Source organism: Anomalospiza imberbis, chromosome 5, assembly GCF_031753505.1.
Source record: "Anomalospiza imberbis isolate Cuckoo-Finch-1a 21T00152 chromosome 5, ASM3175350v1, whole genome shotgun sequence".
Classification (NCBI taxonomy): Eukaryota; Metazoa; Chordata; class Aves; order Passeriformes; family Viduidae; genus Anomalospiza; species Anomalospiza imberbis.
The window spans coordinates 1361372-1387656 of NC_089685.1; the positions used below are offsets into that span (position 1 = coordinate 1361372).

The following is a 26285-nucleotide window of genomic DNA, read 5'->3' on the forward strand; positions in this document are numbered from 1 at the left end:
CGAACTGAGGAGCCATGAAATTCCCAATGAAAGGGCCCCCCCCACCCCCACAAACCGAGACCGCCCCAAATGAGGGGCTCTCCCAGATGAAGAATCCCCCAAATGGGGATTGAGAATCTCCCTAACAAACAGAGCCGCCCCCCCGAACTGAAGAACCCCACCCATTACGGAGCACCCCCAAATTTAACACCCCGCGCCCCTCGGCGCGGTCACGGCACTGCGCATGCGCGCCGCGCCCCCCACCACGGTGGCAGCGCCGCTCGCGCGCGCAGCGCCCCCTCCCACACACGCCCCTTGAGTGACGGCCCTGCCAGCCAATGGCGCGGCGTGCCGGGCTGTGATTGGCAGCCGCGCGGGCGGGGCGCAGGCGGCGCGGCCCCGCCCCTCGCCCGGCGCGGTCCCCTCACGGCGGCGGCTCCATTTTCTCGCGCTCCCGCGGCCCCCGGCGTAGCGCCCGGTTCGCCTCAGCCCCGGCCGAGAGACAACCCCCCCCCCCCCCCAACACACACACCGAGACACCGCGCGCCGCCATGAATGAGGAGTACGACGTGATCGTGCTGGGCACCGGCCTCACGGTGAGGAGCAGCCGCCGCCCGCTCGCGCCTCGGGCCTGCTGCGGGCGGCCGCCGCCCTGCCCCGCCCCGCCGCTCCCCCCCCCCCCCCCCTCCGCCATCCCCCGGTTCTGCGGCTGACCCCCTTCCCCTTCTCCCACCCGCCCCGGCGCCGCTGTCCTTTTGCCCGTCTATCACCTGATCCTTTCCCCCCCCCCCCCAGCCTGGGTTTGAGACCCCCCCCCGCCTCGGGCTCTCGGGTGTTTATCCCCTCCCCCAGGGTATGCCGTCCCCTCCCCAATCTCTCACCTGATTATCACCCCACTGGCCCCATTCAGGTCGTTTTCTTCGGCTGTCACCTGTCCCTCGTAGCCCCCTCGCCTCTCTCTGGGTTCTTCCTCCCGTCCCCATCCCCAGAATTACCGGGGGTCTGGTGCATGTGACGCCCTGGGGGACCCCTGGGTGCTTTCCGCTGTCATTAATTATCACAGCACCCCCTCGGCTTCATTCTCACCCCTACCCTGGAGCCTTTCCCATTCATCTCCGGCCCAGCCTGGGATCCTCCCCCTGCGCCCCTCAACATTACCTCGGGGGTCTGGTGTGTGAGACCCCCCACCCCCCGGGGAACCCCATGGTCATTTCCCCATCACTGAGTGTCACAGCACCCCGCAGCTCCAATCCCACCCCCACCCTGGATCCTTCTCCCCGTCCCTAACTGGACCCCCGGGTGGGCTTTGTGTGTGATTTATGTGTCTGTTTTACAACAGCTCCTCGTGTTTGGATAAACCCCCGTCCCCGATCCCCGCCGTTCCCGGGGGACCCCAGGAAATGCGGTTGTTTTGCGGAGGGAGGGCGTGGGGAGACTCGGACAATAAAACGCCGACGGGCATTCATTGCCTTTTATTCATTTTTTAAATGATCACCTTATTTTTTTTCCATTCACGCATCTCTTCCCCCGCCTCCCCCACCCCGTAGCACAAACCTAACGTGGCTGCAGGTCCGTGCAGGGTGGAGGCAGCCGTGGTTATCCCCCCCCCCTCGCCATCCCCATTCCCGCTCCGCCTTTGCAGCCTTCGGCTCCATCCAGCCCTGACTGCAGCAGTAGGGGGATGGGAGGCTGGCGAGCCTGTCAAATTTCCCTTATTCCCCCCGCCAAAAAAAAAACCCCTTTCCTGCGATGTCGCTGCATGCCGGTGATCCCTAAGGAAAGCTGACAGCTGATGGGGGTGCGGCGGAGGGAGGGGGATGAGCCGTGGTGGGGCTTTGTCCTATTGTGGAGGATGCAGCCCGCGCCGCAGGCAGCCTTGGGGAAAAAAAACATGGCAGTGCCGCTGCCCGGGAGGTTTGCGGGAGGATTTCTCCCGGTTCCTGCATCCCTGGAGGCCGGGAGATGCCACGGGTGGGCGGATTGCAGGTTACAAACGCGAGGTATTGTTTGGAGAAGGGGGGAAGAAAATCCAATATGGTGGAGAGGTTTTCCTCCTTGTGCAACTGGCCTTTGCTGCTTTTGTTCCTTCCTGTTGGTGGGGAAAGGTGGCTGGACAAAGGGATTTGTTTGGGGTTGGCCCGGGGGGGATTTCCCCCACTTCCCCTGGGGATGGAGATTAAATTGAAATCCACGCGTTTCCTCCCGTGGTTTGGGTGCTGCGATTGATGGGCTCCTGGCACAGGACCCCACCGAAGGCAGAGCTGGATTATCATCCCCCTCTTTTGGGTTTGGGAAGAAGGGTAGCAAACCTGGCACAAAGGAAACGTGTCAGGTGTGGGAGCTGTAGGGGACACCCAACTTTCCCTGTTGCTTTCATTCCTTTCAAGGCTCCTCCTTTGAGGTGGAAGAACGGCTTAGGAGGAAAAAGCTTCTTCCCCTTGATAGGGAAAGCTGTAGTCTGTCCTAAAGCCTGTCCCAGCTCAGCAAAGCAGGGAAAGGGACTTTTGGGGAGGTGAAATATAATGAGCTTGTAGTGAAGGGGCCTCCAATAGATCGGAGCTCCATTAAAATGTTAATTTATGCTTTAGTGTGAGCGGGGTATCAAGTTGGTGAACGCAGGGCTTAATCTCAAACTGACAAATGCCAGTGTAAATTTGACAAAAGGCCTCTTGTGAAATCACTTTTAAGACAAGCTCCTGCTAATGAGCAGTGGTTGAGTTAAAAGGAATAAATTATGGCCGGTATTTTAAGGTGTGCTGACCAAACTCCAAAGCCTGGGAATATCCAGGAGCGCGCATTTTGCTTCTGGTGTGCTGGCTTTCCCTCTGAAATACCAATTAGGGTGGACTTTGTCTTGTGTGGAGCAGCTCATGTGGAAAAGAATGGAAACCAGAGGTCCTGGTGCAGCCATCCTGGAATTCCTGGTGTTGGCTCAACCACTGTGGCTGGCGAGTGGTGTCAGAGCAGGGCTGGATCAGGCTGGCCTGAAGGACTCTCCTGCACTCAGATGCGGCTTGAAGGTTGCTCCTCCAGCTTGGGTACTAGCGGAAAAGGAGCCTGGTACCTGTGGTACCTGAGCAGAAGGAGCTGGAAACACATCCAGTTGTTCCTTTCCTTTTCCAGAGGAGCTGTCATGGAAGTTCTAGTGATGTTTGCAACCACCCTTTCCTTCAAGCTGGTCCTGGATTCTGCTGCCGGAGCCCCATTAGGCCCCTGTTGTAGCTCTGAGGTTGTGTCTCTGCTGCTGATCTGGAGGGGTTTTTTTTCTTTTTTCCAAAGGGAAAGTTCAGTTGTTGGTTTAAAGAGGGAAGAATGAGTCCTTAGAAGCTTTGTAAAAGAGCACAAATACGTCCATTGTAGTGGTCGTTCTGGCTGGGTCTGTGGGGCCAGTGAGTGCACGTGTAAATTCCACAGGGATGGATCTGGAAGTGCAACGTGAATATTTCAGGTGTTAATCTCTTCCTCAGCAGTAATGAAGGACTAAATGCAGCTGTAGGACTGGGATTACTGGCGCTCAGACTATTTCAGCTTTTCCCTTCTGTGTGCTAAACAGAGACCCCATTGCAGTGCCAGCTCGCAGAGAGGTGTCTTAGCCCTGTGGGGAAAAATAATCCTGAATTACTGCTGCTACCACCCCTCAGACTTCCACCAGCTGTAGTGAACTCCATGGCTCCTCCTGCTCCCTCCTGCATGGATCAGTGTGAAGTGCCAGACCGTGGTGGCGCTGGCTGCGTGCGAGCTGGTAGATCTTCCAGCTGCCTCGTTCCTGGTGGGAATGGCTTCTCCAGGGTGCTGGAGCTTTAATAGCTTTAAGGTCCTTGTCTTAGGCTTTCCGTGTGCGTTGTGTGTGGCAGATTAGGGATCATCTTCCCGCAGACCTACTGCACGGACTCGTTTTTAATCTGGTGCAGTGGTCACAGACTGGAGAGCTCCTCATGGCTGTATTTTCACACCTCTCTTTTCAGTTCACCGTAATTTCCCAGCTCACCGTAATTTCCACCTCTCTGCCGTGGGAGTCGCTCGGTACTTCCTCGCTGGGTTATTTCAGAGAGGGATGTTGTGCCTGGTGACAGTCTCTGTTACCTGCCCTCTGTGCCTCTATAAAGTTATTTTCCATGAATTTTGGGCATAATTAAACCCTCCAGTTGAGCCTCGGTAGGTGAATGCTCTGTTCCTGCTGAGGTTTCACTCTTTGCAGGCTGAGCTAAGCTTCTTACCTGCCAGCTGCCTCTCCATGTTAAAGCTATTCAAATCCACCACAAAGATACAGATTCACTTTCTGTAGGAGCAGAGGAGCCAAACTCATTGGTTCAGGATGTATTTATTCATACGGGCCTAAGCCTCTTGGCCTAAAGAGCCTCAGAGTGACTGTGAGGACCGTGTGGGAGCGTCTTTTGTAGGGGACACCCAACTTTCCCAGTTGTTTTCATTCCTTTGAGGTGGAGGAATGGCTTAGGAGGAAAAAGCTTCTTCCCTTTGATAGGGAAAGCTGGAGTCTGTCCTTGCATCATCCCCTGGCAGCAGAGGGGATTGTTGCAGCGCAGTGAGGAGTTGTTTTGGCAGTTGTAGGATGAGCAGAGCTTTGGGTTGGGCGGTGAGAGGTGGAATTGCCTGTGTCACCTGCTCCAGGTGACCCTGCCTGGGTTGGAGCAAGGATCTCCAGAGGTCCCTTCCAAGCCCAGCCACTGTGTGACTCTCTCTGGCCACAGCAAGCCCTGCCTTTCGAAGAAAGAGCCTGGTGGCGCCAGACCCGAAGCCGAAGGGATTTTGCTCAATGCTCAGTGCCCAATCCTCCCCTCGGCGCTGTTACAGGAGCGGCGCTGGCTCGAGTTTCCATCGGGCTGTCTGAGCCTTTCTGAACTGCCGCCCTACTTGGAGAAAATCCACGGAAACCTCCTTGCTTCCCTCCATTCCTCAAGGCCTCTGTGTGCACAGGGTCTGGTCATGACCAGCTCCTGCCCTGCAGGGAGGAGCTGATGCTCTTAAGCAAGCGTGGAAGCACCAATACCTCCCAGTTGCTCCGTATTTTTATTTCCATGGACTCACAGTGGATGTGCTGGTTTCTCCCTGGTTCCCTGGCCATTTGCAGCAGACGACATCGATGGCGCTCAGATCGTTCATTCAGCAGCACAATGAGCTCCTGGGAGCTCGTAACCTGAACTGGCTGAGGCAGTGCATTGTAGTAGCAGCGTGACTGCAATTTGCATGGATTCTGTTGGACCTGGATACCCGGAGCTCTCCCTGCTGTGTCCTGCTGCTGCTGTCAGCAGCTGCTCCCTGTTCCTGTTTGGTGGTGGCGACATTTATAAAACAGCAAAAATGCTGGTTTGAACACAGTGTCACAGATTTGAACTGTGACACTTCCCCTTTTTTATTTGCACTCTAAACTCTCCCCAGCCCTCCCCTTATCAGCTCAGGCTGTTTGTTTTCCTCACTCCCTGACCCAAATGACAGCGTCACACATCAAGCGGTTCCTGGTCCCGTGGCCAGCACGGCATCCAAAGGAATTGCTGAGCTGGGAGGATAAATCCATTGTGCAGCCCGGGTGCTTCATGGCCTTCATGGCTGCAGAGGGAAGTGGTCTGAAAGGGCTGTGCAGGATTTTGGTGTGTTCAGCGAGCCTGGGTTAAACAGCAGTGTCATAGCTCCAGTCCCCACAGCGGTGTTTAATGGGTGTGAAAGAAGAGTGGAGAGGTACTTAAGGCTTCTTGTATCTTCTGCTGGTGCCCAAATTCACTCCAAGGGATGCACGCTCCCTCTTCTGAGAAGACAGAGCGAGGAATGCTTTGAGGTTAAGTGGGTGGCTGAAATCAGCTGACATCCAGACCAGAGGATGTGGCTTGTGCAGCTTTCACTGGAGCTCCATCCCTCCTTTTGGTGCTTATTTAGTCTTGAAATCCTGGTTGGTTTCCTTGTGGCTCAGCTCCAGCATGGACACTTGCAGTCCTGTGCCACCATCTGGCAGAGGTGGTGAGCCAGGGTTTTGGGAGATGTTCCAGGGGGGATAAATCACAGGGTAGAGCAAGGATTCCAACCACAGAGCTCTGTGAATGTAACTGGTTGGTGATGAGGCCCTTGGTGTGACAGTCCTGCCTTGGGTGTGGTTAATCATTAACACTGTAGCCACTTTTACTCCTGTGGTTACTCAGCCTTGTAGGTCTTGAGTAGTGGCTTCACGCGGGGTTTGGTGCAGCTGTATCTGCTGGGAGGATCTCTGCTTTCCCCCCCAGCCAGTGGGGAAAAAAAGAGGGACCTTGTAGGATCCTTGGAAGGATGGTGCAGTGGAAGGAGCAGCTGATGGATCATGGAGAGCTTTTGTGGGAAGCACTGTGGCTCACTATTCACAGTCCACGTGGGCACCATGCTGGAAATCTTCCATGACTTCAGGGATTCAACTCAGAGTGTCCTTGCTGTGCGTGAGGCAGCTCCAGCTTTGCTCCTCAGGTCCTTGGCTGGGTTTTGGTCACATCCTGGTGGGTGACAGACTGGCCAGCAGTGCCCTGCTATCCCAAAGGAGAAGGGTTTTCCGTTGCCACCTGGAAGCACCGGCACAGCAAATGCTCAGCCAGCGATCCCTGCCAACCATCCCTGCACCTACAGATGTCTGACCTTAGAACAAAACAACCCCTGAGAGCGGCTGTGGCTGGGAGGTTGATTTTACAGCTTCCTTTACACCGAGGATTGACTGGAGTCAGGATTTACACGAACAGTCCACAGTGGGAAACTCCTGGTGTTTGTGGTTTTCCTGCCTGACACCTGCATTGGTCAGTCTGCAGTTGGCAATGAACCTCCTGCACTCCACAGGAGGGGGAAGTGACACAGGAGGAGAGTCCTGACTGAGGTGCTTGTGGAGCAAACAGGAAGGATCTCCTGGAGACAGATCTCTGCAGGAGGGCCAGCCTGCCTGCAGGAATCCTGTCAGATGTGCAGTGGTGGCATCTCTTCAGCAGCTGGAGGGGGGTTTACAGACTGAGTGAAAGGTTTGGGTGGAGAGGACCTTAAAAACCATCCTGCCACGGCTGGGACACCTTTCACTGGACCAGGTTGCTTCAAGCCCCCTCCAAGAAGCCCCATCCATCACGTGAGATGTGGCCAGGACCTACCAGTGAGATCGTGGTGCTGAATGGGAGCTCACTTGCAGCCAGAACCCTGCTGCTGGAGGGAGCTGAGGCAGAGCAAGATCAGTAAAACCTCCAAGATAAGCTGTCCTAAGCACACAAACGTTGACGTTTTTGTTAAGCCCTTTGGCTGGGGAATGCCAGAGCCAGTGCAAAGTCGTGTTTCAGTGGGGATTTAGTTGTGCGAGGCCTGAGCTGGTTGTGCAGCCTGTGTGTGCTCCGTGGTGAGGCTCAGCCTCTTGGTGCTGCAGTCAGACACAGCAGCTGGTCTGCTGCTCCAGGGAACCTCAGTGGGCACAGAGCAAGGAAAGCAAAGCTGAGCTGATAAAGCACCCAGATGCCTTCATTTATTCCTTATGCTGCTCTCTGAGAGAAGCTGCGGATTATTCTGAGTGTCCCAGTGTGGCAAATATTACTAACTGAGCTTCTGAGGAGACAGACTGAAGTCCAGGTAAGACTTCACGCTCCTGCTGCCTCTCTGTGGACATCCTTAAACCGATAGCTGGTGCCTTAGGGGACAGATTTTCCTTTGGCTCAAATGCATGGAATTCCCAAAAATTTCCTCTGGGAAGCCCTGATAGGTGGTGGTTGTGCAGGCATCCAACCCACACCCTTGTGTAGGGATCACAGCCTACACACAATCTCTAACCCCTTGCTTGGCTTGCCCAGAGCAGACAATAAATTTATTAAGAGGTTAATCTGCCTCCAAGAGGCGCCTGAATTCTGGAATGAGGCAACTGCTCTGCTTGTTCGCAGAGGGCTGCGCAGCTGCAGTGGAGCTGTCCGAACATGCTCTTAGGAAAAATGGGCAGGAGGAGGCTCCAGCGCAGCTGACCTGTCCCTTGCATCCTTTCCTTCCTGCAGGAATGCATCCTCTCCGGGATTATGTCAGTGAATGGAAAGAAAGTCCTTCACATGGATCGGAACTCTTACTATGGAGGGGAAAGTGCTTCCATTACACCCCTGGAAGATGTAAGTGTGGAGACACCCAGCCTTGTATGAAAGGGAATTTATTCCCAGTTAGCCTTGGGGTGGCTTCAAATTAATGACTCCAAGGGTTTCCTTTGCGTAAGGAAGTTTTATGGCACTTCCTCAGCAGGTAACAGCGGGGAAAATGCCAGTGTGGGGTGTTTGGAGTTGGTGGGTTGTGCTTGTTTCCTGTAATTCCCAGCTGGAATCCGAGCACGGAGCGTTCCAGAGCTGTTACAGCTGGGTGTTAAAACTCTTTTAACTTTTTATTTTATTTTAATTTTAAAATAAAGCTAAATTATAAATTGGACTAAGAAATGTCATGCTAAACAAACAGTTCATCAGGTTCATAAATTCCCAAAGCCCGGATGAGCAGAATTACACTGCCTGCTGCTTACTGTAACAATTCACTGGATGTGTTCGTGTGTTCCAAACTCAAACTGGAGCTAAAACTGCAGCCAGGAGCTGGCTCTGAAGAGCTTGTGTTCAGCCTGGAGCTGTGGGGGTGGAAAGTGTGTGCATGTGTGGGAGAAATGACACCCAGACAGATTTCCTGGGCTATAATAAGTTCTGTATTCTCTCTCCAAAGCTCTACAAAAGGTTTAATCTCCCGGGAACTCCACCAGAATCTATGGGGCGGGGAAGAGACTGGAACGTGGACCTCATTCCGAAATTCCTTATGGCTAATGGTGAGTGATCCTGAGCTTCCAGATATTCCTTGGGCTGGTGCTGGGTGCTGGAAAAGGACAGGCACTGTCATTCCTTATAATCCTTGTCCTTGGATCCGTGTGCTCCAGTACCGGACTGGTCTGGAGCAAACCCCCTATCAGTGAAGTGGTTTCCAGTGCAGGGCCAGCTCCCTTTGCCTAAAACCAGCCCCTGGCTGCTGGAATCTCATCCTGGAGCACCAGGGGATGGATGGAGGGAGGGAGGGATGGATGATGGAGGGAGGGATGGATGGATGGATGGATGGATGGATGGATGGATGGATGGATGGATGATGGATGGATGGATGGATGAATGATGGATGATGGATGATGGATGGAGGGATGGATGGATGGATGGATGAAGGATGGATGGATGGATGATGGAGGGAGGGATGGATGGATGATGGAGGGATGATGGAGGGAGGGATGGATGAAGGATGGATGGATGATGGAGGGATGATGGAGGGAGGGATGGATGGAGGGAGAGAGGGAGGATGGATGATGGATAAATGGATGGTGGATGATGGATAAATGGATGATGGATAAATGGATGGTGGATGATGGATGGATGAATGAATAGATGGATGGAGGGATGGATGAAGGATGGATGGATGGATGATGGAGGGAGGGATGGATGGATGGAGGGATGATGGAGGGAGGGAGGGAGGGAGGGAGGACGGATGATGGATAAATGGATGGTGGATGATGGATAAATGGATGATGGATGGATGGATAGATGGATGGAGGGATGGATGGATGAAGGATGGAGGGAGGGATGGATGGATGGAGGGATGATGGAGGGAGGGATGGAGGGAGGGAGGGAGGGAGGATGGATGATGGATAAATGGATGGTGGATGATGGATAAATGGATGATGGATGGATGGATGGAGGGATGGATGAAGGATGGATGGATGAGGGAGGGAGGGATGGATGGATGGATTGATGGAGGGAGGGATGGATGGAGGGATGGATGAAGGATGGATGGATGGAGGGAGGGAGGGAGGGATGGATGGATGGATGGATGGATTGATGGAGGGAGGGATGGATGGAGGGATGGATGGATGGATAGATGGATGGAGGGATGGATGAAGGATGGATGGATGGATGAGGGAGGGAGGGATGGATGGATGGGGCAGTGCCTGGCTCGGGGCTGCTGCAGTGGAAGAACTGATGGATCCCAACCAAGTCTTGGATGCTTTAGTCCCGGCTTATCTTCAGCCTGCTGTGGGAATTGAGCATGGGGAAGGGTTTGTTGCCTTGGGAGCTGCCGTGTCTGGGTTTGACTGTGCCAAACCCCTTGCAGGTCAGTTGGTAAAGATGCTGCTCTACACAGAAGTCACTCGTTACTTGGACTTCAAGGTGATCGAGGGCAGCTTCGTCTACAAGGGAGGAAAGATCTACAAAGTTCCTTCCACTGAGGCAGAAGCTTTGGCCTCCAGTGAGTAGCTGCACCATACCTGTTCCCTCTGAATCCCCTAAACAGAGGCAAACTCAACCCTTGGGGTATTCTTGATGCTCCTCATGTGTTAAGGAGCATCCTCAGGGTTCTCCTGCACCTCTTTGACTTCAAACACCCCTTACAGTGTGAGCCTTGGGTTTGCTGAGCCCTGTTTCCTTGGAGCTTCCTGTTCAGTGAGATTCTGCTGAGAACCTGGCAGAGTGTTTTCCTTCCTCAAGAGGTTCCATCTGGGGCTCGTGCTCCCAGCTCTGCCATAAATACTTGATGTCATGCCCTTGTGAAAAACATTGCAGGCAAATTGGAATGACTAACTCCAACGTGTGGCACCTCAAACCTTAATTGTTGCCTGCTTAAATCTCACTCCTCAAATAAAACTAATAACAGTGTGGTGAAATCCAGTAGGATCTAGAGGGCATCCCATGAGCTCCAGGCGTGGGATGTGTTCAGCAGCACCTCTGAAAAATCTTCTGATAAAGTGACTCCTGCAGTTAAGGCCCCAGATCTGTAGGTCTGAGCCTTCCTCATGGCAGATATTCCTGTGTGCTGAAGGAATCAGGAATTCCTTCACGTTGCCCACATCTCATGTGTGGTCCCCAAGACACTCATCCTGGCAGGAGTGGGGGTGCTGCCTCTGCCCTCACGTTTCCAGTCTTGCTTCTGCAATTTGTGGAGAATTCAAGTGCAGAAATGGCGCCTTGTCCAGCCTCATGTTTGGGGTTTGAGGGACAGGACAAAGGGGAATGGCCTTAGCCTGAAGGAAGGCAGGGTTAGACAGGATCTTGGGAAGGAATTCCCGGCTGGGCTGGAATTCCCAGAGCAGCTGGGGCTGCCCCTGGATCCCTGGCAGTGCCCAAGGCCAGGTTGGACAGGGCTTGGAGCAGCCTGGGACAGTGGGAGGTGTCCCAGGGCAGGTGGAACTAAGGCCCTTTAAGGTCCCTTCCCAGCCAAACCATTCCGTGTTTGAACACTCAGAGGTTCTGACCCACTGCTGGTAATGGAAAAGCCACACAAGTCTGAGGATCTGAGTTCTGCCAAGACCCTGGTTCTGCTGAATTCTCACAAACCCTGGTTCTGCTGAATTCTCACAAACCCTGGTTCTGAATTCTCACAAACCCTGGTTCTGCTGAATTCTCACAAACCCTGGTTCTGCTGAATTCTCACAAACCCCTGGTTCTGAATTCTCACAAACCCTGGTTCTGAATTCTCACAAACCCTGGTTCTGCTGAATTCTCCCAAACCCTGGTTCTGAATTCTCACAAACCCTGGTTCTGCTGAATTCTCACAAACCCTGGTTCTGCTGAATTCTCACAAACCCTGGTTCTGCTGAATTCTCACAAACCCTGGTTCTGAATTCTCACAAACCCTGGTTCTGCTGAATTCTCACAAACCCCTGGTTCTGAATTCTCACAAACCCTGGTTCTGCTGAATTCTCACAAACCCTGGTTCTGAATGCTCACAATCCCTGGTGCTGAATTCTCACAAACCCTGGTTCTGAATTCTCACAAACCCTGGTTCTGAATTCTCACAAACCCTGGTTCTGCTGAATTCTCACAAACCCTGGTTCTGAATTCTCCCAAACCCTGGTTCTGAATTCTCACAAACCCTGGTTCTGAATTCTCACAAACCCCCGGTTTCAGGTTTAATGGGTTTGTTTGAGAAGCGCCGGTTCAGGAAATTCCTGGTGTACGTGGCCAACTTTGACGAGAACGACCCGCGGACCTTCGAGGGCGTGGATCCCAAGAAAACCACCATGAGGGATGTGTACAAGAAGTTTGACCTGGGCCAAGATGTCATTGACTTCACAGGCCATGCCCTCGCTCTCTACAGGACTGATGAGTAAGTGGGGGTGGTCAGCTGCTCCCTCAAATCCCCGGATTTGGGGTTATGATGGGATTGGTTGGTTATTTTAAACTTGGAGGGTTCCTGAGTAAAACTTGTGCCACTGAGTGCTCCTTAAAGGGAACTCTCAGGGAAGCGCTGCCAGGAGCAGCTGGAGGGTGGGGAAGGAAGCGTCATGGGAAGTCAGTGTTTTGCTTTCCAGAATATTCTGCTGGAAGTGCTGGTTTGGGAGACATCCCAAATGGTGTAACTGTCCTTCCCAGCTATCTAGATCAACCCTGCCAAGAAACAATCAACAGGATTAAGCTGTACAGCGAGTCACTGGCTCGATACGGGAAAAGCCCCTACCTGTACCCCCTCTATGGCCTTGGAGAGCTGCCCCAGGGATTTGCAAGGTGAGCACCTGGCTTTCACTCCCGGTTTCCTCCACTGGGGTGTGGAGTTGGATGTGTGGAGTCACTGCCTGAGCTTCCAGAATGTGATGCTGCATGACATACTGTGGTCCTTAATGGTTCTTTCACTTCATTAAGAGGTGGTTCCTCCACCTGAGATTCTTTCTTTGTGGCCTTGCTCACCTCTGGATTTGCTGCGAGATCCTGTTGGCAGAGTATTTATCCCTTGTGTTTAAGCAGAGGATTTTGAGGAGGTTCAGGTCTGAGGAGGGGTTTATCCAAGAGGAGCAGACCCTGGGGGCTGGAAGGGCTGTTCAAGTCCAGCCCTGGGGGTGCTGAAGGGATTTTCCTGTTGCAGGCTCAGTGCAATCTATGGAGGCACCTACATGCTCAACAAGCCCATCGAGGAGATCGTCATAGAGAACGGCAAAGTGGTCGGGGTCAAGTCCGAGGGGGAGGTACGGACCCTTCCCACCTTCCCTGCTCCCCAGCCCACATCTGCCCCTCTGAACTCACATCTTTTGGGTCTGATCACAACAAACACAGAGAAAACCCTTTTTTAGGCCCAAGGGCCAAACGTGCTGGGCTGGGGCTGTTGTCCCTGTGCCAGCTCGCTGAAGACAGTGTCCCGATGGCCAGAGTCCTCAGCATCCCTGCTCCGGGAGTTGGGATGAATTCTCCATGGGCTGGCAGTGAATAATTCAGGAAGGGGCTGTTCCCTGCGTCCAGCTCGGAACCAGCTCTGCCCTTGGCACTCTCAGCTGCTCTGACAGCTGGCACGTGGCCTTGCTGCGGCTTCTCCACCTGGCTGGATAGAACTGGGAATGCCGCCAGATTGGGAGCTCTGAGTGTGCTCCTGACTGGAGCGGGCACTCATGGGACAGTTGAGCACTTGCTGGTGGGATAACGTGTCCCCTGGGGTGGGAATGACGTGTCCTGGCCGGGAGCAGAGGTGACAATCCATGCTAGAGACCAAAGTGCGTGCAGCCTGGAGGCTTCAGATTGATAAATCGTCAATTATTACTGGAAAAACCATTTTTGACGTGACCTGGGTGTTGTTTCCACGCTGGTGCTCAGGTGGCTCGCTGCAAACAGCTCATCTGCGACCCCAGCTACGTGTCGGACCGCGTGACGAAGGTGGGCCAGGTGATCCGGGTCATCTGCATCCTGAGCCACCCCATCAAGAACACAAACGATGCCAACTCGTGCCAGATCATCATTCCACAGAACCAGGTCAACCGGAAATCAGGTGTGTGCGGGGCAGTCTCAGCACCTGGGTGAGGCAGGGCGGCGTTCCCCGGCCTGTGTGCGCGTGATGCGAGGGTCACACAGCGCCGTGGACACCTCACGCCCTGCTCCAGGGGCTTTTGGGGCCCAGCGGGGCTGAGCTGCAGTTCAGAGCAGTCAGGGGAGGTGGGAGGAGCCTGTGGTCGGAAAAGCTCATGAGGAACCTGCTCAGGAAGTGCCCCAGGCTGGGAGAGGTGGGTGAGGGCCGGGGGGAGAGGCTGCCTCGGCCTGCAACAGAGCACTGCGAATCCCACCCGATTTTGGGAGCCATCAGGGGAAAGTGAATTTTGGGGATCTCCCATGTCCAGGCTGCTCAACTAGGAGATGAGAGCATGTAGGGCAAGGATGGGACTCGCTGCAGGTTCTCTAAACAATCCAGGGGGTGCCAAATGTCAGGGCAGTGGGAGGAGATGTGGGCAGTGTTTTGGGATGAGGCTGGAGGAGATTTTGGGAGGAGGCTGGAAGAGGTTTTGGGATGAGGCTGAGGAGGTTTTGGGCTGAGCTGTGCCCTGTCCCCCCAGATATCTACGTGTGCATGATCTCCTCTGCTCACAACGTGGCGGCGCAGGGCAAGTACATCGCCATCGCCAGCACCACCGTGGAGACCGCGGACCCGGAGAAGGAGATCAAGCCAGCCTTGGACCTCTTGGAGCCCATTGAGCAGAAGTGAGTCCTCAGCCAGCCCCCCAGAAACGTCCCATGTCTGCTGGGACAGCCGGAGGCTGCCAAGAGCTGCTCAAGCTGAGTTTGCTCAGCACCTTGAGCGCTGCCCTTGCATCGAACCGTTCCTGCTCTGAAACCGTCCTTTTCCCAAACCAAACCAAGGCTTTTTCTCCCTTCTCCAGGTTCGTGAGCATCAGTGACCTGTTTGCGCCGACCGACCCGGGAACCGAGAGCCAGGTGAGTGAGGGCTGAGCCGGGCCGGGAGGGGACGGGCTCCAGCTCGGGGCTCCAACGCTGCTTCTGCTTCCAGATCTTCATCTCGCGCACCTACGACGCCACCACCCACTTCGAGACGACGTGCGACGACATCAAAGATATTTATAAGAGGATGATGGGATCAGAGTTCGACTTCGAGGAGATGAAACGCAAGAAGAACGACATCTACGGGGAGGAGGAGCAGCAGTAATGAGAGTCTCTAATTAGGAGAAGTTTAAATCGGCTAATATGAATATATAAGGAACTTAATGAACACTGTACGAAATTCAATATTGTAAGGCCTGCTTTTGTAATCCCATCTCTGAGAGATTGAAGAGTACTGCACTGGTAATGTTCCCTTTTTGGATATCATGTGTTAATTATTTCATTCTAGTAGGGCTGCTGTCCAGAATCTGGCAAATTCCTGACTGATATTCCTGACTAACCTCGTAAGCGAAAGGCAGACTGAACTTTACTATTATTTTTGCAGACGTAGACGTGGGTGCAGATTTGAAATAACTCATTGACAGCTGTGTCTTACCTTGTCTTTTTAATCATTTGTAAAACATCCTTCACAATCCTGTGCTTCTGGTGAGCTCGTAGATGTGACGCTGATGTCACTCAAACCTGATATCAAGGAAAATAGAAACTCAGCACTCCATTATTGTGGACAGCATCCCTAAAAGTCTCTCCCATCAATCTTAACTCTGTGGCAAAGTTGTATCATGGACAAAGCCCACACCTATTGTAGCAGCAAATGTTGGCTTCGTTCTGGGCACAGAACTTAACCTCCACTTAAGCTTCTAAACCCGTTTACATTGGTTGGGACACAGCTGTGCCTCAGGCTCCTTTGTGTTTTAATCTTAATAAAATTGAGAGAACAAATTACAGAGCAGGCAAGATGTGGAAGTATTTTCTGTCCCCTGGTGGCTTCTCGGATGGACCAAACGGCGCTGCGGTATCGGCATGACGGAGCCTGTGCTTCTCGTGTCTCCTGAAGGCTCCAAATGATTTCTGTACTGCGAAGTAAAGCCAAATTCTGGAAACCAGTCCTGGCCTCTGGTCTGATTCACTTCAGTTCCGGGAGCAGCGGCTCCAGGCTGAGATCCTGCAGCATCTCTGCGTGCCAGGGGTGAGACAGGAGCGTTTCCTGCAGGAAGGCGTTTCCTGCTGGAAAACGTTTCCTGGTCCCGTGGTTCTTACCAGGCTGTGCTGCTCTGGCTGCGTTTGGCACAGTCCCCGCTCCCTGCAGCCACCCCAGTGCCACAGCTGGAAATGGCAGCAGCAGTAAATCATTCCTGTTCGGGCTGCTCTCCGTCCCCAACGGGAGCTGTTCAATCCGGAGCGATCCGTCCCCATTCCCCGGCTGGCACAGCCGTGCCAAGTGCCGGGAGAACTGAGGGAAAGCCTCGGAGCAGCTCTCCAGGGTGGCTCAGTGGCACGGCCCGCGCCGTTCCCACACAGGAACTGGGGTTTGATCCTATTGCGGCCCCACAGCTGAGCTGAGCTGAGCCCGCCCGGGGCTTCCGCTCTCCTTCCTCCCAGCCGGGGCTTTTGGCACTTCTTCCTCCCCAGGTGCCACTCCCAGGAACGATTCCCGAGGTGCCACTCCCAGGAACCCTTCCCACCCGCAGCTCTGGGAGTGGGGCTGGGGAAGCTCCCTCAGTGCCGTGCCTACAAGCCAGGCCAGACCCAGTGCAGGTGGGAAGAGAAATCCTTGAATGATCCCATTATCCCTACCTGCTGTAACCTGGTTATTCCTCTGGTTATTCCATCCTTCCTGCAGGGAAGCGCGATGGGATCCATCATCCAGGAGCCCACCACGGTCTTGCTCACTCCTTGCTGCTTCCCAACCTCTGTCCCAGCTGGAAAATCCCCTGCCCTCCCTCTCCCTGTTGGAAAAGGCTGGATGCTGAGCAGGATCCCCTCTCCAGAAAGCAGAGCTGTGTGAAACTTCATTATTTTGGAGGTTTTATTAATCAAACTCTTTACAAAGTCATCCTGTACACAACGGCCTCGCAGTCTTGGATTTAAAAACGAACTAAAAGGACGCCCCTGCCCCGCGGAGCCGGGTCGGGAACGGGGCTCGGCCGCGGCGTTTCCCCCATAAATAAGAGCTTATTTTGTTCCTGCGTCCCGGCTTCCTGCTATTAGCAAGGGCTCCCCGTGCTGGGATTCCACGAGTCCCAGCAGGGAACCGGCGGCAGGAGGCAGCGGGGGTGAGATGAAATGTAGTGTGGGCCTGAACAGCAACGACCGCGCGGAAAAGGAATTTGTTCTCATTCCTAATCTTCAAGTAGACTTTGGGAAACTCATTTGCCTGCTCCAACGGCAGCTGCACCAAAGACTTGAAACCACTCCAATAATTTACCTGTACCGTTAAAAGAACTTTTCCTATGCGAGACTGGATGGCAGGGAATGAATCCCCCGAGGATCTGCATTCCCCACCTTTAAATAAGATTTCTGTACAGAGCTAGAACTGACTTTCCCCCACCCCCAGCAGCAGCTGGGATCCACTGGGACTGATGAGCTTGACGGGGATGGATGGTGGGGATCCACTGGGATTGACGGGGATGGATGGTGGGGATGTCCCCCACAGGACCAGGGGGCCCAAACTGGTGCCACAGGGCCTGGGGAGGAGCCGCGTCCTCGTGGCTTCGCTGTCACCTGCAACACGGAGACGTGGCCCAGGTCAGCGCCCGGCTCCTCTGGGCACTGCCAGCCTCCTGCAGAGCCTCCCCAGGGCCAGGCCTGCAGTTTTTCCCGTTTTCCAGCAGTGCCAAGCGTGGCTCTCCTGGATCCAGCTGCAGGAGCTGGCTCTGAGTGCTGGCAGATCCCACATCCAGCACTTTGGGACGGTCCCTGCTCTGCTGTAGAGTCCCAGCTCCCTGCTGGCCATCCCACAGACAGCCCCGAGCTGTTCCCAGCTTTTTGGGATCAATCCCAAGCTTTCCCCTCTTTACCAGTAGCTTCTTCTAAAGGGAGCAGCCACTTTCTGCACCGTGCTGAGGAAGGTGTTGATGTCAGCCACAAGAATTCCTTTGCTTTCCAGGATCTCCCTGCTGCTGCTGCTGGGATTTTCTGCAAGGGGAGGAGCAGCAGCTCCGTTAATTCCAACAAACGAGGTTGTTCCTAAACTTGTGGGAGATATCCCTAAATCCCACCGTGGTTGCTCTGCTGCTTTGCCAACAGCCTCAGCCACCCACAGGCTCCAAAAACCGCTGGAATTCATCAACCTCCAAAAACCCAAAATTCCTTTTCACCACTCGCACCTGAGCCGCACCTCGAAGAGGCGATTCCCGCAGGAACACAGGGATTTTCTATCCCTCCTCCATCCCCTTCCAGGGCAATTCCAGAGCTGCAGGGGTCTGGGATCCCTTTACCTGTGAGGTACACGGCGAACCTGGCGCGGACGTGCTGCACCTGCAGCTCCAGCAGGCACTGGGCGCGCCGGGACTCGGGAGCGGAGTCGCAGCCGTGGAAGGGCAGCGGCTCCAGCAGCTCTGCCCCCTGGCACCACCTCAGCAGCAGCCGCTTCTTCTGGGCACTGGCATCGTCCCTGCTGAGAGAGGGGCACGGGCAGGGCTCAGGGGCTTCGTCCCTCCACAGCCCTCCCCAGGGAATGAGCAGGGAGGATGGGATCTGCCTTTCCAAGTGCTTCTTCCAGCCCCACGGGTGGTTTTTGGACCCAAAGTGACAAAGTGCCCCCTGCTCCAGGACTGCCTGTGCTGGTTTTGCCCCGGGTTGGTTCGTTTTCATCCCGGGGGCTGCTTTTGGGGTTTGTGCTGGGAGCTGTGGGTAGGTCAGGGATGTTTTGTTGTTGCTGGAGCAGGGTTTGGGAAAGCCAAGGCTGCTCCTCACTCACCCCACAGGGCCTGGGGGGCACAAGGCCAGGACAGGTGACTGCCACTGTCCCAAGGGATGTTCCAGACCCTGCAATCATGCTCAGGATATAAAGCTGGGAGGAGGAGGAAGAGGGGGTGCTGGGAGAGGTGGTGATGATGGAGCCTGGCTCTCCTGGGGATGGCCTGTGATGGGAAATGGGGATTAATTCTTGGTTTTCCCAGCTTTTCCTTTCCCTGTTAAACTTCTTTATCCCCACCCAGGACTTTTCTCACTTCACCCATGCCAGGGAAAGCCATGGATGAGTCCACGCCAGAGCAGCTCCATCTTCAACCATTCCTGGTGGGAACTGGAGTGGCAATTCCTTCTCTGCACCCCCAAATCCCAGATGTGCTGGGGCAGGAAAAGGACCAGAGGGGGCAGAGCCCCAGGAAGGTGCCCAGAGCTCCAGGGGGTGTGTCAGGAGCTGGGATGAGCTGGTGGGAAGGGAGGGAAGTTTGCTTTGTGAGTTTTGGGAATGTGCAGCTCCTCAAGGGAAATCTCTGCCTCTCCAGGAGCCTGCAACACTCCCTGAGGGCATCTCTGCCAAGGAGCCAGGGAAGAGCCTTACGGAAGCCCAGCAGGGAGCAAGGAGAGCTGCCAGAGCTCTGCCTCATCCAGGATCACACCCAGGACAACGTTCCAGGCCATCTGATGCTCTCCAGGTCCCAAGTCCTGCTGCTCCATCCCAAAAGTCCCCAGTTTCCCAGGCAGAGCTGTTACCTGAGGTCTCCTCTGAGCTTCTTGCTCTCCCTGTGGTGCAGGAGCCACTTCCACCTCCCGCTCCTGTTCAGCTTCTCCAGCACCTTCACCACCTCCTTCAGCTGGCCTGAGGGGACACCGGAGCTCAGGGTGGGTGGGAAGGGGGACCTGGGGGTCTCTGGGCCCAGCCCTGCTCCAAGTGGGGCCACCTGAGGGTGCTCAGGGCTTCGTCCAGGGGAGCTCTGAGTCTCTGCAAGGATGGAGACTCAAACTGCACAGGATGGGGAACTGGGATCATGTCCTGGTGTGAATTTTCCCGATATCCGAAAGGACAAGTGCAGCTTTCCCTGTCACCTCACTGAGCATCTCCCACAAGAGGTGGCTCTGTTTTCTCGGCCACTTCCCACTGAGGAGCTGAAGGCAGCAGCAAGTTCCCCTCCTTTTTCCACTGGATAGTGGGAAGGAATTCCTGGCTGGGAGGGTGGGGAGGGGCTGGGATGGAATTCCAGCTGGGGCTGCCCCTGGATCCCTGGCAGTGTCCAAGGCCAGGCCGGAGCAGCCTGGGACAGTGGGAGGCGTCCCTGCCCATGGAATTGGATAATCCTAAACTATTCCATGAGCCTCCAGGCCAAACGAACATCCTGGGACAACCCTGCCCTGCCCTGGGATGTTCCGGGGACCCCCAAGCTGGGCCCTGCATCCCAATGGGATCCAAATGTCAGAGTGAGGGCACGAATTCCCCCCTGGAATCAGAACCAAGGGGAAGGTTTGGGAATGTGTCCGTGACACTCACCCAAGGTCACCCTTTCCAGCAGCTCCTCGTCGGACACCACGAATCCTCCAGCCTGGAAGAGCTCCTGGAACGTGTCCCCTGTCACCTCCTCGGGATCGTCCACGCCGGCGAACACCACGCTGGGACAGCGCTTCAGCTCCAGCAGGCACGGCACCTGCTCCAGGAACAGGGCTTTGGGAACAGCCCCCAGATCCAGCCCAGCCCAGCCCTGCAGCCTCCCAACATTCCCAACCCAGCGCTGCGTACAGGGATGAAACATTCCCTGGAATTGGTGAGTCAGGGTGAGGCTGGACAAGGGAAGCCCAACCTCACTGCTTTGAGCTGGGCTGCTCCAACTTTTCTAATGGATCCAGGGATTAAGGACCAGTGCAGAGAGGAGGAGAAGAGGGGTTCAGGCTCACAGTGTGGATGTGGGAGGCGATGTCCTCGTTCCTGATGATGACCAGCAGCCGCTCGCTGTCCCGGTGTCCGCAGAAGTCCAGGGGCTCTGTCCTCACAAACCCCTCTGCCTTCAGCAGGGCCTGGAACACAAAGGCCTGGATGGGGAATGCTTCCCTGGGAACACGGGGAGAGGAAGGAGAACGAGCTGCCCAGGGCAACGGGGAGTCCCCAGCCCCGCAGGGATGTAAAAGGCACATGGATGTGGCACTTGGGGACATGGTGGCCTTGGCAGTGCTGGGAATGGTTGGACTTCAAACTAAACCAGAGTACGTTTAGGTGGGATCTTGGGAATTAGGAATTCCTGGCTGGGCTGGAATTGCCAGAGCAGCTGGGGCTGCCCCTGGACCCCTGGAAGTGTCCAAGGCCAGGCTGGAGCACTCTGGGGTAGTGGGAGATGTCCCTGCCATGGGGTTGGACTTGGATGATCCTTAAGGTCCTTCCCACCCAAACCATTCCATGATTCTCCAGTGACTCAATCCCAAGGCTCCTGGGATTCCAACTCCTAGTGCTGGGAGCCAAGGTGGCTCTTGGCTTCCAAACCATCCCTGTCAGGTTGCCCAAGCTTCCCTGCTCCTGCCACCCTCAGCTGTGCCCCTGGAGCCGCCCATCCCGATCCACAACCATCCATCCCCACCCAGATCAATCCCCATCAACCCCAGTTCATCCCAATCCATCCCCAGATCATCCCAATCCATCCCCATCCATCCAGATCCATCCCCACCAACCCCAGTCCATCCCAATCCATCCCCATCCATCCAGATCCATCCCCACCAACCCCAGTCCATCCCAATCCATCCTGATCCATCCCAATCCATCCTGATCCATCCCCACCAACCCCAGTTCATCCCAATCCACCCCCATCCATCCAGATCCATCCTGATCTATCCCCACCCACCCTCATCCAACGCCATCCATCCCAATCCATCCCCATCCAGGAACAGCTCCCACCTTCACCCTGTCGAAGAAGGGCTCCTTCCCAGTCTCCAGCAGGTAGAACATTCCGGGCTGCCCGCTGGCGGCCACGCGGCGCAGGTGGCAGCGCAGGGCCCCGCACAGCTCCGCCGCCATCCCCCGGAACGCCGCCGTGCCGCGGGGCTGGGCCGCCCCCACCCGGCCGTTCCCGGCCTCCCCCCGCGCCGCGGCGTCGCTCCCGGCCTCGGCCAGCAGCACCCTCTGGAATTCGGAGTACTCGTCCAGGATGCCAGCCACGTCCCCGCGCGGCTCCGGCAGGGCGTGCTCGTACCGCAGCTTGCCCAGGTGCAAGGGAGCCCGGGGGTCGCGGCTCCTGGCCCGGGATCGGCCTCTCCTGGTGGCCCAAGCGTCCCCGTGGGAGCGGAGCCCGGCCGGCCGCGTGTCCGAGGGGGAAATTGTCACCCGCAAGGGGCTCCTGCTGCGCGGGGACAGCGGGATGGGGGCGTGGCGGGGAGAGAAGTCCGTTGGGAAGATGCTTTTGGAGGTAGAAGAGGGCGGTTTGTCCTTCCTTAGGATTTCCTTTAGCTTATAATGGAAGCGGAGACACTCCATGTCCAGAGTGTTCTGGGTGATTTCCTCAAAGTCCCTCCAGGTCCCCATCAGGGAGAGGGCCAGGTGAGATTCCCGGGCACGGCGGCTGTGCCTCCTGGGAAGCTGGAAATGTTCCATCCTCTCCTGGCACTGCCTGGTGACCACAATGCTCCCGTAATCCCGGGGCATGTCCCAGTCCCAGGCCTCCCCCTGCTCATCCGTGTGCACGGAGCTCCTGGAGGAGCTGTCCCGGGTAGTCCTTGCTCCTGCAGCATCCATGGATCTCATGATGCAGGAACTCCTGCTTGGAAGAGGGGAGTGAGAATTCCCCTCAAAATATTCCTGGTCTGAGTCACCAAAGGAATTCTCCAATGGATCTTCAAAGGCCAAGCCCTCGTGTGTGTCTTGGCTTGGGAGCTGCTCTTCCCTTGGGAGCAGCTCCGAAATATCCTCGGCATCACTGAACTCCCGGTTTTCTCCAGAGAGATCCCTGGGCTCGTCCCACGGGATGGGAGAAGCGGGAATTTCTCCCTGTCCCACCTCGGCGCCGGCACAGTTGGGATCGGGGAACGCCTGGGATCCCTCGGGGTTGTGCTCACACACATCCCAGGGCTCGCACAGGGGACACTCGCGGGCTGGGAAAGGCGCAGGACTGGGAATGCTGCCTCCTTCCACGTCCTCCGGCGGGAAGGGCTCCTCCCCGGGGCTCCCTCCAGCATCCCCTGCCTGGCTCCTGGGGCTGCCATGGCCACTGGGGCTACCATGGCCACTGGGGCTACCACGGCTCCTGGGGCTGCCATGGCCACTGGGGCTGCCATGGCTCCTGGGGCTACCATGGCTCCTGGGGCTGCCATGGCTCCTGGGGCTACCATGGCTCCTGGGGCTACCATGGCTCCTGGGGCTACCACGGCTCCTGGGGCTGCACCCCGGGCTGCCATGGCCACTGGGGCTACCATGGCCACTGGGGCTACCATGGCTCCTGGGGCTGCACCCTGGGCTGCCATGGCCACTGGGGCTACCATGGCCACTGAGGCTACCATGGCTCCTGGGGCTACCACAGCTCCTGGGGCTGCCATGGCTCCTGGGGCTGCACCCCGGGCTGCCATGGCCACTGAGGCTACCATGGCTCCTGGGGCTACCACGGCTCCTGGGGCTGCTATGGCTCCCGGGGCTGTTCCCCAGGCTGCCATGGCTCCTGGGGCTACCATGTCCCATGGGGCTGCCACAGCTCCCGGGGCTGCCATAGCTCCTGGGACTGCCATGGTTCCTGGGGCTCCCACCACTCCCTGGGCTACCATACCTCCCAGGGCTGCCACGGCTCCCGGGGCTACCATGGCTCCTAGGGCCACCATAGCCCATGGGGCTGCCACAGCTCCCGGGGCTACCATGGCTCCCAGGGCTACCATAGCTCCTGGGACTGCCGTGGTTCCTGGGGCTCCCAGCACCCCCAGGGCTACCATACCTCCCAGGGCTGCCACAGATCCCAGGGCTACCATGGCTCCTGGGGCTGTTCACGGGGCTACCATGGTTCCCGGGGCTGCTCATGAGGCTACCATGGCTTCTGGGGCTGCTGCCGGGGCTGCCATGGCTCCCGGCCCACTGGGCACTGTCCGGAGTGGGAGGGAGCATCCCGGGGAGCGCCTCAGGGAGGGGCGAGCCCGGCTCCGCAGCCTCCGGATCGTCCCACGGATCACGCGGAGAAGGAGGAGCAGATCCCGGCTCCGCTGCCGCATCCACGGGGGAGCAGGGAGCTGGGCATTCCAACAGCTCTTGGGAACAGCTGGGATGGAAGGAGCCATCCAGGCTCCAGGCAGCCACGCTGACCTGCGCGGCTCCTCCTTCCCGGCACGGCTTCCAGAGGCGGCACAGCACCGACTCGCGCCGGCCCGGCACGGCGGGAATGCCGGGACGGGAGTCTCTGGCGGCAGGGGAAGCAGGAGCTGAGTCCCCGTGGATGTTTGGGAAGCTCTGCTGCTGCCTGGGGAGCTCCTGTATGGCTGAGATGCCCTCCCTGATGGAGGAGGAGGGCTCTGATTCCAGGAGGTGATGGTGGAGAGGGATCTCCGCCATCTCCATGTTCGTGGTGTCATTCCCAGGGGAATTCTCTGCCCCAGGGAACACATCCTCGCTCTCCCCAGCTCTGCAGTCATCTCCTATGTCTGTGTAGTCAAAGGGGGAGTCCGGGCCATCTCCTGCTCCCATGGGATCATCCAGCTCCTCCGTGCCGCTGGCAGGGTGGCTCCCCTGCTGCTCCTCCTCCAAAACCCCGTCCCCGCCTTGGTTTGACTCCTCAGCATCCAGGGAATTGGGGTTGGGATTGGCGCCATCCCCACCCAGCTGGGAGAAGCAGCTGCTCCGCCCCAGGTCGCTCTGGGACGGTGACTGGACGCTCTCCATGGGCCGATCCTCTGGAGCAGCCCACGGATCCACGGACCCATCGGGAGAGGTCAGGCAGACGGAGCTGGAGTCGGGGGAGAGGGTCAGGGTCATTCCCCGGCCGCAGGGGGACCCCGTGCTCCCAGCAGGCTCCCACCTTTCTCTGGAGGGCGCCTGATCCCGGTTTTTGTGCTCCGAGCCGTGTCCCAGCGTGGCTCCAGCAGGTCCCGGGCTGTCCGTAACGCTGTCGGGCTGTGCCCCACGGACCAGGCTGGGCTCAGGGGGGACTGGCAGCTCCCCGCTGTCACTGTGGGGTGACCCCACCTCGGCCGGACTGGCCACTCCAGCCCCGTTTGTCTCCGGATCCGGTGTGCCCGGAGCGTCCCAGGGATCCGGGAGCTCCTCCTGGTTTGGTGACATCTCCTCGGGAAAGCCCCCAGGGTCAGTCCCAGCCCCATCTGAGGGTGCTGGGGAGGATCTGTCAGGGCAGGGGGGTACCAGGCAGGTGGGGCTGGGCATGGGGTCCTCTTCAGGAGCACCAAACTCCTCTGGAGACGCAGAATTCCCTGGATTCTGCTCGCCGTGCTCGCATTCCATCTCGGCATCGCTGCTCTCGGACAGCACCAAACCCACGGTGCCCACGAAGGGGCTTTCATCCTCCAGCTCCTCGTTCTCTTCCTTCTCCTCCTCCTCCTCCTCCTCCACCTCCCTCTCCTCCTTTTCCGAGTGCTCCGAGGGCTCCTGGGATTCCTCCACTTCCTCAGTGGCTCCCCCAGGCTCTGCACTTCCAAGAGTTGCTTCCAAGGGCATGGAATCACAGGCAGGCTGCGGATCAGCGCCATCCTCAGCTTCCAGGGAATGCCCAGAGCCTCCCGTTGCCTCCTCATCCTCGGGCGGGCCAGGGCCACTCTCTGAGCCTGCTTCCTGCTGGTTTTCCTGCTGCTGCTCCTCGTTCTCCTGAGGTGCACAGGGCGGGTCTGTCCATGGAGCTGTGCTGGAATTCGGGGCTTGGCTCCCGGGGTTTTCCGTGCCCGGTGCATCCGGGGATTTGCTGGGACAGCTGAGTTCCTCGGGAGGGCTGGGGGTGATCCTGGCATCCACCAGCTCCTCCTTGGCTGGCTCCTCCTGAAACACAATCCACGGGTTAACAAGAAAAAAAACATTCCTCACAGGAAAATGCAGGGGGAAAAAAAAAAAAAAAACACTGGAATAATTTTTCCTTCCTGCAAAACAGTTCCAGCCTTATGGAAGCTGCTCCTCTGTTCAAGTTTTAAAGGAATTGTTTTAATTCAAGAATTCAGGCTTGGAAATATCTCAGCAGAGCCCCCCCCCCGCCCCAACATTTTATGTTTATCCCAAAAACCTCCACTCCTGACCATGTGCAGACTGGAGAAAAGTGTAAAAACTTAATTTCAAGCTTTATCCAGCATGGAATTTTCATGGATTTCACTGGAGGGATGAGGGAAATGATGCAAAGCACTGCACTGGCACCTGTGTGTGGGAAAAACTCCTGAGCCAACAAATCCCAGCTTTCCGAATCCACGTGGGAATGGCTGTGCTGGATTTGGAATTCTGCTCTGGGATGCTGGGGGCTCCCCTGATCCCTCAGTTGAGGACACACAAACTTGGAATTTAAATCAGGAACAGGCACTGAGCTCGACACTTTAATTACTTTAATTTGGGATTCCTCCCCCTTGGAGAACATCCCTGCTTCCCTGGATACCCCACAAGCACAGCTGCTCCATTCCTCTGGAAAATCCTGCTCCCCTAGGAGGAAAATCCTGCTCTTTTAAGAGGGAAATTCTGTTCCTTTAACAGGAAAATCCTGCTTCCCTAAGGGGAAAATCCCGCTCCTCTAAAAGGAAAATCCTGCTCTTTTAAGAGATGAAAATCCTGCTCTTCCAAGGGGAAAATCCTGC

General features: G+C 56.4%; 2 protein-coding genes across 2 annotated transcripts in view; one reads left to right on the plus strand and one right to left on the minus strand.

Annotated features, from left to right (window-relative positions):
• The first annotated feature begins 383 nt into the window (after positions 1–383).
• Positions 384–15559, plus strand: GDI2 (GDP dissociation inhibitor 2). The gene is made up of 11 exons (XM_068189358.1): positions 384–575; positions 7962–8069; positions 8656–8755; positions 10078–10212; positions 11871–12069; positions 12336–12467; positions 12823–12922; positions 13542–13713; positions 14273–14417; positions 14597–14651; positions 14725–15559. Exons 1-11 carry the CDS (start codon positions 531–533, stop codon positions 14878–14880), a joined length of 1347 nt encoding a protein of 448 aa, XP_068045459.1. The 5' UTR covers positions 384–530; the 3' UTR covers positions 14881–15559.
• A 1064-nt stretch (positions 15560–16623) lies between these two features.
• TASOR2 (transcription activation suppressor family member 2) overlaps positions 16624–26285 on the minus strand; it is a 46628-nt gene continuing 36966 nt past the window's right edge. The window contains exons 18-23 of the mRNA XM_068189428.1: positions 21436–25491; positions 20448–20567; positions 20047–20200; positions 19275–19380; positions 18053–18228; positions 16624–17750 (exon numbers count right to left, since the gene is read on the minus strand). Coding sequence (XP_068045529.1) covers positions 17629–17750; positions 18053–18228; positions 19275–19380; positions 20047–20200; positions 20448–20567; positions 21436–25491 — 4734 coding nt within the window. The 3' untranslated portion in view covers positions 16624–17628. The remainder of the gene's footprint in view (positions 17751–18052; positions 18229–19274; positions 19381–20046; positions 20201–20447; positions 20568–21435; positions 25492–26285) is intronic.